Below are 19131 nucleotides of genomic sequence, written 5' to 3' on the forward strand. Positions count from 1 at the left end.
CAGCTATGTAGATCCCATGTTCACATTTACAAGTTGCTGGTGTTCTTTCTTTTCATGGTGCTGGAAACGTAACCCTGTAAAGGCTCTCGCGTTCCTCTGTGTGTCGGTGAGCATTTCTTCCGTTACAATTACTCTGATCCTCTACTTAGCAGTATAAAATTTAACGAGTTTTGTTCTATACCTGTCCTCCAAGATCGCCAATTCCAAGCCGATGGGTCCAGAGGTGCTGGTGAGCATGTGGGGATTCTGCCGTTATCTACTATGAACTTGTGTTGAACTGACTCTGGTTGGCAAGCGGTGATCAACGTTGAATGCATCCGCCAAGTGTTTATTAAATCGACAAGCATTCGGTTGATGACATTGCACGCTGTAAGCGAGATGGCCTAGATAGCCTGGAATTTCTAGGGGACACTTATTTGCTGCCCTGGATTTACTGCGAGCTTGTACAAATCGACGCGTGATCGTGATCCTCGGGTATGCACGCGTGTTAACGATTAATGTTCCCATCCACGAGTGCTTCAGGCAGTGGATTCTACCTTTGCGTAGTAGTCATTTACAAGCGGGCCCGAAGTACACATAGATTTAAACTCTTTGTCATGCAGCTCGTTCCGACTAGTACCCTGTATATCCTATCATCATGCTTCAAATTGCGCAGCACGACGTAGATCGCAACGGATGAGCTGTCCTTCCTGCAGGGCTGACACTTTGTCACTTTAGGCCACACGTTCGGCGGGAAATGGTTAACTTGAACTTCAATGTAGGGGCCATGGAGACAGCGATGCAAGCAACAGCTTTGGGAGGTAGTTCAAATGACTCGGCATGCAGGTAAGAGCATAGTACTACGGTCCGCGGGATGTAGTGGTATCACTGGTATGCAGGCAATGACGAGCATCCGTTAGCTTTCCGTAGATCAAGCGATTCGAGGAGATTCTGTCAAGGGGGTAGATATAGATACAAGATATTATACAGACAAGCGTGAAAACCAAGAATTGTTAGTCAGATGGGAGGGGAAAAACACAACCAGAGTCCGTACCGACGCGACATGCACGAACGATCAAAATTTGAAACAAAACGTGGCAACTGCAGGATATTCCCCCGAACATCATGATGAAGAAAAGTATCCCAAACTCAGGTAGGCGAGGCGGCTCCTGTGACATGTAGCGCAGCATCTTTCAAAGATGTGAGATGATCGTTGACTTCCTCCCAAATCCAATCCGCCCAACATGAATCCATGGACGCTTTAACTTCGTCGATGCAAGGGAACCGGGTGAAAATGATCAGAGCGAGGGCTTCAGCACCCACTATGGGATCCTGCAAGGTGTCCAAGTTCAATATTTGTAAAGAGGTATGTTGTATTGACTCCGCAGTAGGATCGATGTCGATATCAGCAGTATCAATTAATACTCGCAGCGAATACAGGTGTGGACATTGGCGGAGGGCAGTGAACAATCCGCTGACTGTAACGGTAGATGGATGGTGACCTGAGTTATATATTTGCAGATCGCGCATGTGTGGCCAACATGACATGGCTTCTAAGAGAAGATCATTGTCAAGGTAGATGCGGAAACCATAAAGCATGAGCTGTAGCGTTTGGAGCTGTGCGAAGCAAAGGAAGTGTGTAATCGCTGTGGAAGAGTTCTCTGGGGTCTCCTGAGATATGCGACCAGTGTGAAATAAATTTAAAATGACGATTTTTTCCAGGGTCCGGCATGCGTTGCAGTTGGACAGCGCACGAAAGAGTTGCTCAGCCTCTGGTGTAGATATAGCATCAACTTCCATCTTGAACTCTTTCAGCGTGGGGAATTGCGAGTGTTGCATGATTGTGATTATGTATGCAGCATCTGGTCTCCGGAAAGAAAGAGTCGTGATGTTAAGGAATACGAATGGTGAGAAATTGACGACACCCTGTTTGAACAGCCAAGGACGGTCACTGTACGCTTGATTTATTCGCACTCTGAGAAGGGTAGGTTGGTTGGACAGGTGCTTCCATGCTGCCCAATCGAGCGGTGGACAATACAAGGTTACAAGCTGCCCGCACAAACGGACACTGTCAGACAGAAGGGACAGCTGATCTGTCGTGACCTTGTCGCAAACTTCGATAAATAAGCTCTGCAAAGCAGCACAGCGGGTCCCAATAGAGTTCAAGTCTTCACTGATGACCGGTAAAGAACAGTGGAGCAGCGTATGGGCCAGGAACAGGTTCAAATATTTGTCAGAATGACCCCGAATCCACGTCCAAGTAAACGACTGCAGCCTCGGGAAGACGCATGCCTCCAGAGGGATGGCTGAGAGAAGATGAAAATGGCAATTGGACAGTATGGTCAACGAGCGAACGCGGGCGGAGTGCCGCAAAAATTGACGGCCCTCGTGAGCAGATAATGGTTCGATGCCTTTGTCCCAGTAGCCTGGCCGGCCGAGCATCTGATGAGTTGCGCCGAGAAGAAATGAACAGAGCGAGACTGACCCTTAGCACTAGAATATATCAGTGGATGTAGCCTCGTTACACAACCTAACAGTGGTTCCAACGAACACAAGTCAGCCCATAGCACATCCATGGCGGGTTCGTGGAAGGCTTTGCATGTCCTTGCAAGCCCTGAAAGGGATTTCCTGGTTAATGATTTTTCACCAAGACGCGTTATTGACCCCGAGTCCCCGGATCTTTCATTCGCGTACGTGAAAATGTTCAAGAGGATCTCAGAAATAAGTAGAACTTGATGCATATATATAGCAGTTCTACGCAGATGGAATAAGTGGGCAGAGCGGCCGTTGAACTTGACGAGCGTAAATGTGGTCAGGTTCTAGCGGAGTTTTAAACCTGACCTGCCATATCAACCACGAGTTCGGCCAAAATTAATGTAGTAGTTCGCCAATGTCCAAATCTCCATAGTCCGTGTTATGGAGTTATCTGACTCACTCGCCAGCAGCGTGCTGTCTGCAGAGATGTGTATGCAGCTCGCCCCTGGCAAGTGGCCTTGAAATGTCTTCAAAATCCCCATCTCAACGTTACAGGCTTGCAGCTCCGGACGATCACTAGCGGTGACAACCCATCAGCCATCTGTTGATTTTGCTAATTTTCTCGCCGTTCATTGTAGTTTCCCTGTTGACACGAGCAGATGAGTTTCCTCGTGAGATCGTGTGAACCGTCCTCGAGTACATACTCATTCAATCCCCCGCTTCACAGTCCAACCCACCCACCATTGCAGATGCGCGTGTGTGGGCACAAGTACAAAACCTCGCACTCCTTATCCTTATCAGCCCGCATCGTGGATGATGTCCGCATCGATGTCCACCCAAGTCTGTGTGCCCTCACCCAGGATTGCGTAGCATTAACCGAATTTTATCATATAGGCCAAACTTTCAAGAAGGTAGGAACCGAAACCACGGATCTCTCTCATTATCTTCCAGCGACAGTTATGAAATATCATTTTGATCCAGGCTGCGAAACGGGCGAAGCAATCGCAGATCGCCAAGATTTCAAACCCGTCATAGTTGTCTGGAGGGCCACTTGGAGCTCGGTCGCTCTTGGATGTCGTAGGAGGGTCTTGCCCTGTTTCGTGTCACGCGAGGCCACGCAAGTTCGGTACGCTGATCAAGCTGTCTGACAGTCGCGGGGTATGTAGTGAGTGGGGACATAGACGAACTGACCCCGGAATGTAATGGAATGTCAATGAAGATGGGGTCCCTAAATTTTTATGAGCGACTAAGGGATCTATGAAGTTGGTGGAAACAGATACATGATAGTCTACAAAAAATGCGTGAAAATCCACGTAACACAGTGATTTATCGGCCACAGGGGAGAAAACAATTGTAACCATAGTAAAAAGCAAGCATACCGACAACGACATGCACGAACGAACAAACGAACATGAATGAATGTAGCAACTCCAGGATGCTCCTGAACGTGAACGTATCTACTGAGCTCAGGTATTCGAAGCGGCTCCTGTGACACGCTGCGCAGCAGCTCTCAACGATGCGAGATGTGTGTTGACTGGTTCCCAAGGCTGCCAATCATCCACGTCCGTATTGACTTGGTCGACGCAAGGGAGCCAAGTGAAAATGATGTGAGCGACAACCTCAGCATTTTCTACGCGACCCCTGACTGATTCCAAGACCAATGTTCGTAGGGAGGTATGTTGTATTGGTTCAGCATTAGGATCGATATCGATATTCACGGTGTCAATTAACACTCGCAGGGTTTCCAAGTCTGGACATTGACAGAGCGCTGCGAATAATCCGTGGAATGTAATGGAAGGACGACGACCAGAGTCTTCCATCTTTAGAGTGTGGATGTGCGGCCAAGCTGACATGGCTTTCAAGAAAAGGTTATTGTCAAGGTAGAGGTAGGAACTAATACATTCGATCTGCAGAATTCGGAGCTGTGTGAAGCAAAGGAGATGTGGAACTATTGTCACAATGCCTTGGGGGTCGTCACTGTCGTATTCGAACAAGACAACCTCGAGTTCTTCCAGGGTCTGTTTGCAGTGGGATAGCTTGCGAAAGAGTCGCTCAGCCTCTGGTGAAGACATGAACCCGATATAAATGCAGAATTTTTTCAACGAGGGGAATTGTGAGTGTTCCATGAGTATGCTCATGTATTCGGCAGTTTCTACCTGGAAGGAAAGAGCCGTGAGGTATAGGAATGGCGAGAAATTGAGGAGATGCGGTTCCAACCGCCAAGCAGGGGCGTCAAGATCGTACACTTCATCAACTTTCAATTCCACCAGGGTAGGGAGGTTAGAAAGGTCCTTCCATGCTGCCCAGTCAATCGGTGGACAAGTCAGAGTTATAAGCTGATTGCACGAAGAGACACGGCTAGACAGCAGGAACAGCATACGTCCTGTGCTCTCGTAGGAAAATTTGATTCGCTCCAAAAATATAGAACAATGGCGCAGCGTGGGGGACATAAATAGGCCAAAATATGAGCCAGTGGAAATAGTTAACGAATGCAGCCTCGGGAAGACGCATGCCTCGATAGGGATGATTGAGATGAGCAGGCAAAGACGATTGGATGTTATGTTGAATGAGCGAATACGGTCTGAGTGACGCAAAAATTCCCAAGTCTCATCGGAAGATAATCGTTCGATGCCTTCTGCCCAGGAGTCGTCACCCTATTTGATTATTAGATGGTCGGTCAACCAATGAACAAACAAAAATGGGAACGTACTGGTGCACGGCTACCACAATATATCAGTGGATGTAGCCTGGTTACACAACCAAGCAGTGGTTGTAAATCGTCTACTGTAGCCCACAGAAAATCCATCGCGGGATCATGGAAGGCTTTGCATGTCGTTGCAAGAGCTGCAAGGGATTTCCGAGCTACAATGTTTTTTCCAATAGATGGTATTTGATCCACATGCATGAATATCTCCACGAGGATTTCGGAAACAAGTAGAGCCTGATGCATCAGTTCTGTGTCGATATACTGATACTGATGATAGTCCAGATATGCAGATCTGAGTGACAACCAGTTGGCAGTCACACACAGTCACATAACGGGTGACTACCACTTAGTCTACCAGTCAGACCCCAGGAGTGATAGTACCGAAGTATCCATCCATACTAGTAAATTCCCATGCGTACACCTTAAGTTGGTTCTCTTCAGCCACAACTATCAGTTCTAGTGACCTTGTAAAGGTAAACAAGGTAAAGACTGAGTACTGCAGTACTTAGTTGGCTAGTAGATCGTCAATTGACCCACTTCTCTTCTCCACCACGCTCTACTACATCCCAACCATCCTCCTCCACGATACGTTCGCTTTTCATTCTCCCGATGCCGGCTTCTTGTATTGATCACTTTCAGAGCTATCCCGGGCTGGTCACTCGTTTCATCAATCTAGCACATTCATAGATGTTGCGTGGACAGACGTCACGGTCATCCTAAGTATATACACAACGTTTCTTCCATACATTACGACTGTAAGCTAATCGATCATAAGCAAGCTTTCACTCGGGGACATCATCAAAGCGGTGGTGTGCCCTCCCCTTCCGACACAACCCCTGGCTGCAATACGAAACTCCACAAATCAGCCGGATCGGTCGAGTCATAATAAATTTTAACCCAGAGCTGGCAGTGATCGATGTCAGTCGTAAAGTCCAAAGCTCACTGATGAAACATAAACCTTGTCCCCTTCACTTGTGCCACTGGTATGCCACACTCTGTCAGAGTTTTTCAAGTTGATGCTGCAGATAAAAAGACGAATTAGTTCTCAATACAAGCCAAGACTAGCGCAGAATACCCTCACATAAAATTGGAGCCTTCTCCCGTTACATCATATAACTCGAACTCCCGTGGAATTGTGTCACCGACGACATAGTAGGTCTATCATTCCACGCTGTAAATTAGCAAGTTGCACCTCTTGCCACCACGTAGACCAACCAGGTCATCGACCGTAGCATAATTCCCGGTCGCTAGATTCTTGATCGTCGCAATTCCAGTTTCTGCGTCATAAGAGACCTGCCACTACCACATTCATGAGTATATGTAGTATGCATTGTAATTCATTAATGACGAATACATACAATTTGACTCTCAGACCCCATGTCGTGAGACTGAGTGATGAATTGGTGAGGTGTGTTATCTACCAAGGTGGCGTACATGGAACTTTTATCATTTCTGATTTTGTATAGCGCAACGCCATCGGTGGGTGGTGACATCGTATAAAAGTATGCTAATACAGAGATTGTGCCGAGTATATGAGTGAGGGTGGGTTGTTGACAGGATAGCAAGATAGGATACGACCTTTATACCCGCCTGAACGTCATTTACGCCAGATTCAGCAGTGACTTTATGATATTGTCGCCCTTCGTTTAAGCCCCAGGCCCCGAGTCAAGACTCGGCTTCGGGGATACCATAATCTGGATTCGCCGAGGGCTGTTACGGTAAGTGACCATGAGCCAGCCTAAGAAGCATCACTTATGGTATGGGGTGAAGCCTCTGTACAAAGTTGTGACTCACAGACTTGAACACTCCTCGAGCCGAGCGATTCGCGTCCGATCGGTCCTCGTAGGTTCCAAGATCCAGAGACATTCCAGAGTGTCCATGAGTGTCCCCCAGTAATACAAATTGGCTTGAGTCACTTCTGTATGTACATAGAATGTCCTCACCCCACAATCTGAGAGTGCCGAATCACTTACATGATTCAGGGGCCCATGCGATGTTCGGAACACCGTGGGTTTGTGCCATTGACAAAAATTCATGGCAAGCGAAATTGGAAGTACCAGGGTGTGGTAGACTAGTCACTTCGAGAAACGAATCTTGTGCTACTGATTGACAAACATTCCTGGGGAGCGAAAACGAGGAATGATGATAGCTCCTTTTGCAATGGAGGTTGCAGCGTGGAGTACCAGCTTTCGTAAATTTGCTGATCACGAGACGGAGAATTTCAGTCACAGAAAGTTCATTCGTTCCCCAGGATTGGATTATACTTACACGATTCAGGGGCGTGTGTGATGCTCGGGACAGCAGAATGCTGGCCTACACGGGAACGACGTCGTTAATGTAACATATGACAGACCACGTAAATTCCACACCATGCCCCCTTTGTCGCAGGAGTTCTCCAGCTCCGATCGCTTTACTAATACACTCTGGAGATCGTCAAAGCTGAAGAACATGTCATGCGCTCTCCCGGGAGACCCTGAAACCCCTGAGGCACCTGGCACTCCTCTAGATTGAACAATCTCTGAGATACTCGAGGACAAGGAGGAACGTGAGGCCGTGACCCCGGCAAACACAATATGAGGGGTGCTCGCTGCTGCCCAAGAACAAAGAGATAAGTGCATGATTTCATTCAGGAGTGGAAGGGCGAAGACTGAGTAGCTGTCGTAGATCGTCCATTTACCCAAATCCCTCTTCACCACCAAGCTCTACCACATCCCAGCCATCCTCCTCCACGATACGTTCGCTTCTCATTCTTCCGATGCTGGCTTCTTGTGTTGAACGTCCCGGACGTATTCGTGCCTGCTCGAGCTGGACTAGCAGCAGTGGCTTGAAGGACCTGGGCAAAGTCGAGCGTGAACGAGGGAGGGATCGGAGGCAAAAGAATCAGGGTGGTATGGTGCGATCGACTGCGATGGGAGATCGTAATATTAATCAGAGAACGCCGACTTTGGATGACAGAACGAGTAAAGATGAAGCAGAAATACAGCGCCGATGACTCGTCTGTTCTGGGGCTTCTGAATCAGCTAATGTGACGGGTGTATGAGATGGTGTAGAGGATGGTTTGGAGGTTAGGTATGCATGCAAAGGGTGTTTGGCTGTCCATCTATGCGAGGGAGGAGGTGAAAAAGTCCGAGCAGGAAACACAGTTAAGGAGTAGAGCCGACGCACTTTGCTCATGATTCACTCCCTCGTCCTGCTCCGATCCAAGGCATGCCAACCCCGAATTTTCTGCGAGACCACGAAACTTCAAAAGGGAGTTTGATACCCAAGTAAAAAGTAAGAAGTGAATGGTATGTGTGATCACGGCGTTGATGTGGTGCGGTGGGTATCCTATAATACATCCTGTGAGGTCAAATTCTTCGCGTAGTAAGTACTTGCAACGTACGTACGTCTAACATCTCCAGGTACTGGAAGAACCAATCCACCAGGGCACGCGGTTCTCAGCTCACTTCAAAATATTGGTTGTAATGCAAAGCGGCGATATCTCAAAATACAACAACTGCAAATACGATTCCTCACGCTCTCGCAATCATTTCGTTCCCTGGATGGCGCAATTTATTTATACTATTCCTCTAGTGCCCTAGTAGGGCTTGCTCGAGATGCTTCTCATATACCTTTCGTTGGTTTCCCGAAGACCGCTTGAGAGTGACGTGGATCGGAGGGCTGTTCATGGTCCCGCTGTCTATTGGAGGCTTCGAGGCTGATCACGACGTATGTTGAGGGCCTGATCGGTCTTTCGTTGAATTAATTGCGCCTTTACATGAATGGAACGGGGGTAAGTCCTCCCAGCTAATTCCTCTCACCCTGTGCATGAATCAATTTTAACAGGTCGATTTCGTGTTGAATCCCATTGGTTCTTATGGTGTGGATGTACTGCACTCTCGAAGCACAGAGGCCACAGCCGCTAGCCACGGCAGTATCTATGATAAAGGCGCGGACATCAAACTTAAACCTTTTCATTTACCTGCAAGGGCGATTCGGCCACTTATCACATCCGCTACGACTGCTCTTGGCATTCCATCGATCGACCACATGGATGTTGCGTGGAGGGACATAATCGCAGCTGTCTTTGCGCTCATTGGACACGGACGAGGGTCGTTTTGACTGCAAGGTCAATGATACTGACATTGTGCTGCTTCTTTGTGTTTCTTTCCTAGGATCATTTTCTTGACGACTCGTTATGTCGACCACACGAGGGCCAGCGTAGATGTTGGTTTCTCTACCAATGAAAATGACTGACAGATCGATCTTCCTTTGTTTTTGGATGGAACACAAGATGTGTGGGGGAAATACTCAAGTCGAGAGCGTGAACGAGAGAGGCGTTGGAGGCAAGAGGAGCGGGGTCATGTATATTTTTTACCTTTATTCTGTTCTGGGACAATGATTATTGACTTCTGATTCACGGAGTGGCCTGGGTGGACGAAGGTGTGCATGGCTTCAGTCAGTCACTGCTGCCTTTCAGTTCATTGCAATGGCATTTGTATCATGAACGCAGGGACAATGATGAGTGGATCGATGGTGCGGTGGTGCCTATCCTTCGAGCACGAAGTCGCAAAGCACTTAGTTCGACTTGGATGACAAGTCTGGTGCTCAGTTTGAGCGTCAAGGAATTTAGTTGCGAGACCTTCTACAAATACATGGTCACTACGATGGTGTACCATACTATTTCTCTCTAAAATCTATGTTGGAACACCGAGTAATCATAAGTACCACGGCAAACTGGCAGCAAAAGAAGTTTTCCCGTTCCCTGCACAATATTAATATCGAATACTAATCACATCGTACTAGACACTATTGCTAGCTGACACATGCACGCGCTCCTGGAAAACAATCGAAGCCATGCTGGTCGACTTATTGGAGTTGTCCACGAGCTTGGCATGATATTCTCGGACGCCAAGGATCAGGCGGGGCCCCAGCACAAAAAACTGCATGATCATGAGCATTTGACTGAGACCAGCATGAGCGTCAACCGAGTATGAGTCCTATAAAAATGATGAACCGTGGTCGCATGCATAGGTCAGGAGACATGGGCATACCGTCGGAGCGAAATAATAACAGCTAATGGCAATGAAACTAACAAGAGCAGAACTTCAGCGGAAATAGAGAAACACATTGAATTTATGGGCTCACCTCGCAAAGTAAAACACGTGAGTTTTTATTAACGCCGTGAAACAGTCCCTGACAATCCCTCCTGCTGAATATCTTCGCAGTTCACGGAAGTGTTTGACTGCAATCCAAACTGCGAGACATAGTGTGATGGCCTCCCATACAGCGGCGAGTATCCAAGTAATGAAAAACAAAAATGAGACTTCTCCAGCAACGAAATTGCACTGATAGGTTCCGGAGAGAATGAGTTCCTCTGGTATTCGCCGGTGAGCCTTATGCACCAGCCTTTGATCAAAATTAAGCTTACCCCCTGAAGTATACCTGATTGCTACTCCGGCAAGAACCCCGTCGAAGATGTTGATAGCCAGGAAGATGACGACGAGAAGTATCAGCACCTTTTTAGATCTCTGATACATGGCGTGTAAGCGAGCAATCATGATGACTTGTGTAATGTTTCAGTTAGCCATGTTAACGTATTGCAGGCCGTCCAGCTGCATAGCTCACCGTTTAATATTATATTCACGACACAATTCGTGCAATTTTGTGCGAGCCACATAATCCAGCCTGACAGATCCGGTTGGTGATCAGTCACAGAAGATCATACAGTCCGAGAAAACTCACAGCTGTAGCACCGATTACGTCGATCCAACACATTGGTCAAATTTCACTTACCCCTACACGGGAATGGAATTGAGTCGACGGGAACACATGAATTGGTACAGAACAACTACTCACGGTATCTCCCACTGAGATTGTCGGAACACCATCTGTATCGCGCCGGTCAGGAGAAACAAACACGATGTATATGAAGAGACATACACAGTATGCTGACACTAATTGTAAGATGGTTTATTAGCACAATACGAACTGCTCAGCCAGCCTTCTGAACATACACAACATATATTATCCCAATATAGCGCAGCTAGGTGTTTCAAGTCAGCATAACTTGCCAACCACACTGACAACGCAAGCCACATACACTCAGATACAAAATGGTCATGAGGGACCAGTGTTGCCTCTGCCGCGAGTTAATTGTATTTTTATGTTCTTATGACATCGGACACTGCTTACCCAGATCAGTTCGACCTATCAAACTATTCTTTAGCGAGACGACTGGTCGGGTGATGGCATAAACCTACCTCTTGGCCGAATGTGAGTGCTGGAGATACAATAAATATATCAGCGGTTCTTTGATACTATCTTGCTCACCCCAATCATATGTCACCCCAGAAGAATAGACAACTGCAAAACAGCAGCCAAGGTTAGATCGAGACATCACTGTCATCACCCGACTCTTTCCACGAACCTACAAAATAACTGGAAATACGATATGAGTTGATAGATGGCCACCAATTCGGATCATTAGAGACCAGGGTCATACTGTTAGAGAATGGGAGTGAGCGACGAACTCGGTAGACGTATGACGATGACATTCGTACTAGATATACTACCATCCAATGTTGCAGCGTCAAACGAAGAACTAAAGAATGATAACCGTAAGTGTTTCAGCATGAATTTAAGTTGACATGGAACGCCCATCCGGAAGCCCTCCCTTGCAAATTGCATCCGAGGAAATCATCGATAATCGGTGAACCGGTGAACAGATGGGACATTGAGATACGCGACTGCCGCAGAATTAGTGATGGAAAAGTCCGGTTCGGTCCGGTTCTCTAGGAAATTCAGAGAACCAAGAACCGGACCTATGGTTCGGTCCTCTCAGTACACAGAACCGTGGACCGGACCATCAGTTCGGTCCAATAATGGTCCGGTTCCGGTTCAGCGAGGGTTCGAACCAAGAACCGAACCAAAACAAAAAATGTCAAAAAACTTGATTCTCGATAGTAGGAATAAGAGTCGAACAGACAGGTAAACTTGTACTACATTAGTTTACCATCTTCGTCATCTTCGTCATCTTCGTCACGCAGTGCAGCAATCAATGAATCTAGATGCTGTTCAGCATCACTAGCAGCTGAGATGTGACCATTGCGATATGCACTCTTTAGCAGCTGCAAGCTCTCAAACACATCCTTCTTGAGACGGTTGCGTCGTTTCGTTCCAGTTAGCCCACCACTCGAGAAAGCCCGTTCCGATGCTGTACTACTACCCTGGATAGCCAGATAATCCCTGGCCATGCGCGAAAGTGTTGGATATAATGACTGGTGATGCTGCAGTAATTAAGCTAGGTTAGATACAAATGGACTCGCAATGATAACAAAAACTTACACCCCACCAACCTACAACATCTTCAGTTTGCTCGAGGGGACTCTGGAAGTATGCTGTAAGTTCAGCACGAGGCTTAGCCTGCACGCGATCAGACACTTGACGGGCTTGCACAGCAGCAAGGACCCATGAACGGCCATATTGGCCATGTTCAACTGGTACTTGTTCCGTGTTCGGGTCTGCAGACACTGAGACAGTGGGGACATAGTACTTGTCGAACTATTGAAATGAGCCAGCAAAAATCAGAGACAAAGCTCCAACACTTACAATTTGTTCGAAACTTTTGAGCCCAATGTCGAATGATTCTTTGTCCCACTGATGTTCAGCATACGCGAGCTTCACGTTAGGATCGAGTGCTGTGAATATAAGACATTAGCACCGTAGTAACAGATCAATGGAAGTAAAAACAATACCGAGACAAATAAAATATGTGCTGGTGTCCTTTGTCTTGTCATACCATTTCGCAACGTTGGCCAATCCCTTTTGAAGAGCATCATGTACAGGAGAAAATCGAGGGAGGGCAGCCATGTTTTCCCATGATTTCTGTAAAAATTCAAGGACTGGAATGGTGCGCCAAACAGAAGGATCACGAGAGCTGGAAAATGTTTGTGTTGCACTTGCTGGTTCCTATAAGTACCATTAGCACACGACAATACAGTTAGTACAGCTAAACAAAACCTGAAGGACTTCGTGAGCCAATTTCATCTTCTCCCAGTCTTTTTTATCGAGCCGAAAGTCTGCATAACATTTGCCTTTGATGTTAGGGACTTCGTCACTGTCATCTGCAAGCTTGACGAAAACATTGACACCCTGTGAAGAACAGTGAACCAATGAATACACAACACAAGAGACACTATGTACCTTCTGCAGTAACAGCATTCGCGCAATGAAATTGTGCATGGAAGCCCATCGAGTTCGTACCCATTGCATGAGCTCGAGGACAGGGATATCGGCTTGCTTGCATGACTGGGCGAAGAAGGCACGAGCCTGAGGTGATGCACGGATCTATGAGAAATAGTTCATAGATTGTCAGATAAGCCTTTCATACAAATGATGAGATGAACGAACCTGTTTTACAAGCGCCAGAGCCTTCCCAATTGAATCACCAACTCCGAACTCCTCATCATCGTCATCATTATTCTCGCACTCTTCCCCTCCTTCGTCGTCGATCCCCTCCAAGCTTGTATCCAATGCATCGAAATCTATGCTACTGCCATCCAGCTCCGAGTTTCTCAATGCGGCTCTGATCTTCTTCAAAAGTTTTCGACTCGATGTTGGTGAGACGCCCATGAGGAAATGCCCAGCAGCAAGATTGATAGTATGCTCCATACATCTGTCATTGGCATGTGAGACAGTGCCAGCGCTGAAAATAATAAGGTAAAAATCATACCTAATATGTCCTTCTACCGGATCCCATTGTTTCGCACCTGACTCATTGTCATGGTTGATGGTGTTGGCAAATGCTGTAAGGCACGTATCATTGCTGGCTGCATTATCGCACGTAAACCATCCAATCTGAATGCTTATCAGTGTCATGTACAAGTAGAGCAAGGAGATGGACTTACTTTTTTACGAAGACTATAGCGGTCAACAGTGCGCACGAGGAGGTTGGCCATATTCGCACCTGAATGGCGTCCTTCGATTGGACTAAAGGCGAGTTGTTCAGTTTTAAGCTTCCAGTCATTGGGATTTTCTGGTGGCGAGTGTATATAATGGCCAGTCACAGAAAGAAATGGGTCGCCAGGGTCAGAGGTCCAAGCATCGAAAGTAAATGAGACTTTGCCAGGTATGTCCTGCACCGTTGATGTTAATGCTCGAACATTTGCATTAATTAATGTGCGTACCTTGAGAATTTCTTTGACCCGTACTTCAGTAGCCTTCGCTTTCTTGAGAATTTCCTCACGAAGGGTCTTGCAGTGCGGAATGTCCTTGTCAGACAAAGTTGGACGGACATATGTTAACAGGCGACGAAAGGGTCCCTTGTCCACTAGTTGGAATGCCTGAATTTTGGTTAATGGTGTATTATTATTTTAACAACAAACACTTACTTTGTCTTCACACACGACGAGCTCAACAATGTAGTCAAGAAGACCACTGGTAGTGAAAGTCGGTGCTCGTGGTTGATGGACTACAACACCATCAAGACTCCCTTGACTAAATTGTGCGATTAGTAACAAGATAAATCATACCAGCGTTAATGCAAAAACATACCGCTCGAGACTTCCATCAGACTTCGGACACGCTCGTGGATTCATAGAAATTTGTAAAGTCTTGCACCGTGTTTCATAAACACTAAAGTGGTCTGGATTTCTGATATATTTCTATCAGCGATAGTAGTCAGTAACAATGCGGAGCACTTACCTTGCAATATGAGTGCGAAGCGTAGACATACCACCCTTAAAGAAACAATGTCGAGCTGGAACACCCTTCTTTCTACAAAATGAAGGTTAAAATCGGCATCAAGTAAGTAGTAAAGGGACAACTCACTCACAAACCGTGCAGATATGTCCAGACTCGAGGGAACTAGTATGTGGGTCCAAGTAATCGTCCTTCTTGACAAAGATTGTGCGAACATCTGCAGTGCGATCACTTTTTGAGCGAGTCGTGCCAGCTTCACGGTCTGCATCCCCCATGGCCTTGGTTATTGCATATGAGGCCTCCGCATTGTCTTCGATTTCGGTGTCAGCAGCACCATCCGAATCATATCCTGCATCATCTGAGTCACCAGATGCACTGGACTCTGCAATGGTCTTGCGCACAACTCGTCGTTTGGTGGCTGGATCATCTGTTGCTTTTCGCTTGCCATGAGTCGAACTGGACGAGGCAACATTGTCAGGATCCATGATTTTTGTTGAAGGTCGAGGTGCGCGAGTGCTGCGCCGAGCACTAGTGAAGAGACTGTGTATTACTGGAGTAGATTTAGCAGGCTTAGGGACAGATAAAGGTTGCTCGTCGTCTGGGTCATTGTGCCATGTAATTTCGGAAGCGTCTTTTAGACGGCCATCAGGACCAACAGCACACTGGTCAGACGCCATAATTGTGGACGGGAATAAGAGATCAGCTCACCATACAATTCAAGCCGCCCAACTTTAAGCTATCAAAAAAACCTCAGGAAATATTCTTTTGTAAATTGTTTGATAAATTACCTGCGACTTCGTGATTGAAATTTGAGAATCTGAAGTGGCGTTGTCAAGGTGTTGGAGTTGCAGATGGTACTGAGATCAATAATATCTACAATCTGTCAAAATTAGTGTGGATCACTTGTAGTATTGTTGGCGCCTACCAGTGTGGTAAAATGGGTGGTGCCAGATCCTTGCAGACCGCCAGGGTATCCGAGATGACGGATGACGCGGACAAGGCAACTGTGACATTGAGGGCATCAGTGAGGATGACGGCTGACGAGGGAACATAGAGGTAGGTCGTTGTCAATGCTGTGTACCTACCGTGTTCTGCCGGTGCCCTAATAATAGTAGTGCTAATTCTGTCCTGGCTCGTGATTGGTGGGGGACCAATTAGCGCAACCAACTTGCGTCCCGAACCCTAAGTTAGGTGCATGCCATCAGCACAATGCGACGACATCAGGATTTTGCCCTGTTCACCCCATTTGCGTTACTGATTTGGTACTCTGTTCGTCCAAATAGCGAAGTGACTTGCCACCGGTTCGAACCTGTTCGAACCTGTTCAGAACCGGTTCCGCAATTCTGTAAGTCCTCGAACCGTGGACCGGACCAATGGTTCGGTCCTCCCTATTGCTCAAACCTTGAACCGAACCTCGGTCAGGTTCGAAACGGTCCAGGTTCGAACCGCAGTTCAGAACTGGACCTGGCCATCACTACGCAGAATTTAACTCTTTGAAATTCGACAACTTGTTTCTGTCACTGTCACAATGTGACATGACAAATGTTCGTTCGCGGAGTCGGGACTCGGTACACTGAAGGACCGGAGTCTCCGAGTCAGATTGACTTTATGCTAGCTCAATAGAGCTCAATTGATCCCCGGTCGACGGCTGAGATAGCTGCATATGTATCGCTAGTGACAGCATATTGGGGGTGGGGGCACATTCATATAATTTAGTAAGTTTATCAAGTTGTCTGGTCTAAACGTCGGATCCCCGTCTTGATCAGTCACTTATATTTCATCCAGGATAGTGCTACTGATCTTTCTGTTGGCTCACAACATCTGCTTGCATTTCCTCCGAGCTATGATTCATTTATTCCAGCTCCGCACCTCCCCATCTCTGCTCTTCCCGATTTCCCAATCCTACCACCATCTGAGATTCGCCTGGATGTCACCAAGGGAACCTTGCGGGACCGCTCTGTACATTGGTTCGTGAGTCTTACAAGGCTGTGAACAAGCTTGACCAAAAAGGTACGTCTCATTTTTTAAACTAGTGTTGTTATTCAGATAATAAATCCAAGGCTGTCCTTGCGCTCATTGTGCAAGGGTGACGGTCTTTGTCACCTACAAGATCGAGGATGCTCATATAGTATTGCGTCATTTTTTTTTTCTTAGGATCATGTTCTTGACGATTAGATATGGCGATCGCCAGCGTGGATGTTTGTTTATCGGCTACGGATACGTCAACTTGCCGATAGATTGATCTTTGATATCCGGCTGGGGTCGTCTTGAGTGAAGCTGCTGATGCACTATGCTATACTCCGGGGACGAAGTTCACTTGAGAGGCTCAATCATACGCTTCTACATCGAGTTGGTTGCGCAACAGGTGTATGTAGCAACTTGCGACAAAGGATGCTAAATCCTACGTACTATGCTAAAATAATAGATGTCCAAGCCGTACATGTTCAAATTCCAAAGTAATTACTTGTGACTGAACCCGAGACGCAACGATGTGAGGAAATAACGGTAGCCTGAATGAGGTTAATAAGTCAAAAGGTCAGACGGGAGAAAACTACAGTCACAATCAATAGCAAAGCAACGACGAACGAATGAACGCGAAGGAATGTAGCAACTCCGGAATATTCCCTGAACATGAGTACATCAATTATATGAGACGGCTTCTACGGCATCCAGCGCAGCAGCTCTCAAACGTTCCAGATAGAAGATGACATTCTCCATCCCCCCACCAGCTCCGTCGATACAAGGGAGCCAGGTGAAGATGATGCTAGCGACAGCTTCAGGGTTTCTAACCCAATAATGGTCTGTCTCCAACTCCAATGTTCGTAGGGAGGTATGTGGTGTTGGCTCAGCATTAGGATCGATATCGATATTCTCAGTATCGATCACAATTTCCAGGCTATCTAAGTGTGGACATTGACGCATCGCTGTGAACAATCCGCGGAATGTGACGGAAGGACGAAGGCTCGAGTCTGTTATTTTTAGAGTGTGGATGTGCGGCCAAGCTGACATGGCTACCAAAAGGATATCATTGTCAAGGCGGATGTAGGAACCTTGAAAATCGAGCTCCAGGATTCGGAGCTGTGTGAAGCAAAGAAGATGTGGAATCACTGTCAAAATGTTGCCTGGGGGTGGAGGGTCTTGATCGTTGTCTGGATCTGGATAGTCGTCTTCATAGTCGTCCAAGATAATGTCAATTTCTTCGAGGATTTGGGATGTTGTGCATTGCGATAGTGTATGAAAGAGTTGCTCAGCCACTGCTGGAGACGGAAGTTCGAGACGGACCGTGAATTTTATCAGCGAGGGGAATTGCGAGTGTTCCATAACTGCGATAATATATGCAGCACTGGAATGCATGATGGAAAGATCCCTGAGGTTAAGGAATGGTGATGAATTGAACATATCCCGTTCCAATGGCCAAAGAAAGGCACTGCGTTTTGCATCAATTTGCACTCCGAGAAGGGTAGGGAGGTTGGAGAGATGCTTCCATGCTGCCCAGTCGAGCGGTGGACAAGACAGACGTACAAGCCGTTTGCACAAACGGACACTGTCAGACAGCAAGGATAGCTCATCCGCTGCGCGCGGATCAAAATGGTCGATGCTTAAGTGCTCCAAGGCAGAGCGACGGGCCACAAGATATTTTAGAGTTTCGTTGACAGTCGATAGATGACACTTGCGCAGCGTGTGGGGCAAGAAGATGTCCATATATTTGGGAGTGGAAAGCCTCCAAGTTAACGACTGCAGCCCCGGGAAGACACATGTCTCGATGGGAATGGCTGAGAGAAAGTGAACAAGGCGATCATGATATGGTATGATCAATGATTGGACGCGGGCGGAGTGACGCAGAAATTGACAGGTCTCGTGAGCAGATAATGGTTCGAGATCTGGCAAGCCTGCCCAGGTGCTATGGTAGTCATGGGACGTCCACTATTTAGATGCTTGGTTAGCCAATCAACGACAAGAAATAAACGATTACTCAGTCTGCACTGACCCATTTATGCTGAGTGTATATTATTGAATGCAACCTGGTTATACATCCTAGCAGTGGTTCTAACTGATGTACTTCAGCCCACAGCAAATCCATGGCAGGCTCGTGGAAGGCTTTGCATGTTGTTGCAAGCGCAGCAAGGGATTTTCGACCCAATGGTATCTTGCGAGTGAGCTACGGGTCTAGTGTTGGATTGACATGCGCAAATATGTCTAGGAGGACTTCTGGAATAAGTAGAGCCTGATGCATGATGAGCGCTTGAGCCTGTATCAGTAGACTCAAACGGTTGACAGTCGTGCTGCTG

At 47.0% G+C, this 19131-nt stretch overlaps 6 protein-coding genes across 6 annotated transcripts; all 6 read right to left on the reverse strand.

The window, feature by feature from the left end:
• Positions 1-817: 817 nt before the first annotated feature.
• DEU56DRAFT_79738 (uncharacterized protein) lies at positions 818-2738 on the reverse strand. The gene is made up of 2 exons (XM_041352940.1): positions 2465-2738; positions 818-2405 (listed from the first exon to the last, which is right to left on the reverse strand). Exons 1-2 carry the CDS (start codon positions 2718-2720, stop codon positions 1129-1131), a joined length of 1533 nt encoding a protein of 510 aa, XP_041212110.1. The 5' UTR covers positions 2721-2738; the 3' UTR covers positions 818-1128.
• Positions 2739-3621: 883 nt separating this feature from the next.
• Positions 3622-5763, reverse strand: DEU56DRAFT_926316 (uncharacterized protein; the record flags this gene model as incomplete). The annotated part of the gene is made up of 3 exons (XM_041358586.1): positions 3622-5108; positions 5165-5453; positions 5699-5763. The coding sequence occupies 3 exons, from the start codon at positions 5761-5763 to the stop codon at positions 3921-3923; spliced, it is 1542 nt and encodes a 513-aa protein (XP_041212111.1). The 3' UTR covers positions 3622-3920.
• On the reverse strand, positions 5728-6657 carry DEU56DRAFT_782074 (uncharacterized protein; the record flags this gene model as incomplete). The annotated part of the gene is made up of 5 exons (XM_041352082.1): positions 5728-6064; positions 6120-6180; positions 6243-6319; positions 6377-6460; positions 6520-6657. 5 exons carry the CDS (start codon positions 6652-6654, stop codon positions 5960-5962), a joined length of 462 nt encoding a protein of 153 aa, XP_041212112.1. The 3' UTR covers positions 5728-5959.
• Positions 6658-7172: 515 nt separating this feature from the next.
• Positions 7173-7934, reverse strand: DEU56DRAFT_79907 (uncharacterized protein). The gene is made up of 3 exons (XM_041353023.1): positions 7531-7934; positions 7430-7474; positions 7173-7361 (listed from the first exon to the last, which is right to left on the reverse strand). The coding sequence occupies exons 1-3, from the start codon at positions 7777-7779 to the stop codon at positions 7233-7235; spliced, it is 423 nt and encodes a 140-aa protein (XP_041212113.1). The 5' UTR covers positions 7780-7934; the 3' UTR covers positions 7173-7232.
• A 7033-nt stretch (positions 7935-14967) lies between these two features.
• On the reverse strand, positions 14968-15519 carry DEU56DRAFT_753021 (uncharacterized protein; the record flags this gene model as incomplete). The annotated part of the gene is made up of 1 exon (XM_041349676.1): positions 14968-15519. The coding sequence occupies one exon, from the start codon at positions 15517-15519 to the stop codon at positions 14968-14970; it is 552 nt and encodes a 183-aa protein (XP_041212114.1).
• Positions 15520-17482: 1963 nt separating this feature from the next.
• DEU56DRAFT_782106 (uncharacterized protein) lies at positions 17483-19076 on the reverse strand (the record flags this gene model as incomplete). Its single annotated transcript, XM_041352083.1, has 3 exons — positions 17483-18766; positions 18831-19001; positions 19026-19076. The coding sequence occupies 3 exons, from the start codon at positions 19074-19076 to the stop codon at positions 17483-17485; spliced, it is 1506 nt and encodes a 501-aa protein (XP_041212115.1).
• Positions 19077-19131: the final 55 nt, after the last annotated feature.

This window comes from Suillus clintonianus (assembly GCF_016758775.1).
Source record: "Suillus clintonianus strain FC179 chromosome Unknown DEU56scaffold_12, whole genome shotgun sequence".
In the NCBI taxonomy this organism is placed as follows: Eukaryota; Fungi; Basidiomycota; class Agaricomycetes; order Boletales; family Suillaceae; genus Suillus; species Suillus clintonianus.

Coding starts and splice junctions, on each gene's coding strand:
- DEU56DRAFT_79738 (XM_041352940.1), bottom strand. CDS start 2,720: ATGCATCAAGTTCTACTTATTTCTGAGATCCTCTTGAACATTTTCACG. Junction 2,406..2,464: donor GATATATTCTAGTGCTAAGG/GTCAGTCTCGCT, acceptor TCGGCCGGCCAG/GCTACTGGGACAAAGGCATC.
- DEU56DRAFT_79907 (XM_041353023.1), bottom strand. CDS start 7,779: ATGCACTTATCTCTTTGTTCTTGGGCAGCAGCGAGCACCCCTCATATT. Junction 7,475..7,530: donor CCTGCGACAAAGGGGGCATG/GTGTGGAATTTA, acceptor GTTCCCGTGTAG/GCCAGCATTCTGCTGTCCCG. Junction 7,362..7,429: donor CACACACGCCCCTGAATCGT/GTAAGTATAATC, acceptor TCTCGTGATCAG/CAAATTTACGAAAGCTGGTA.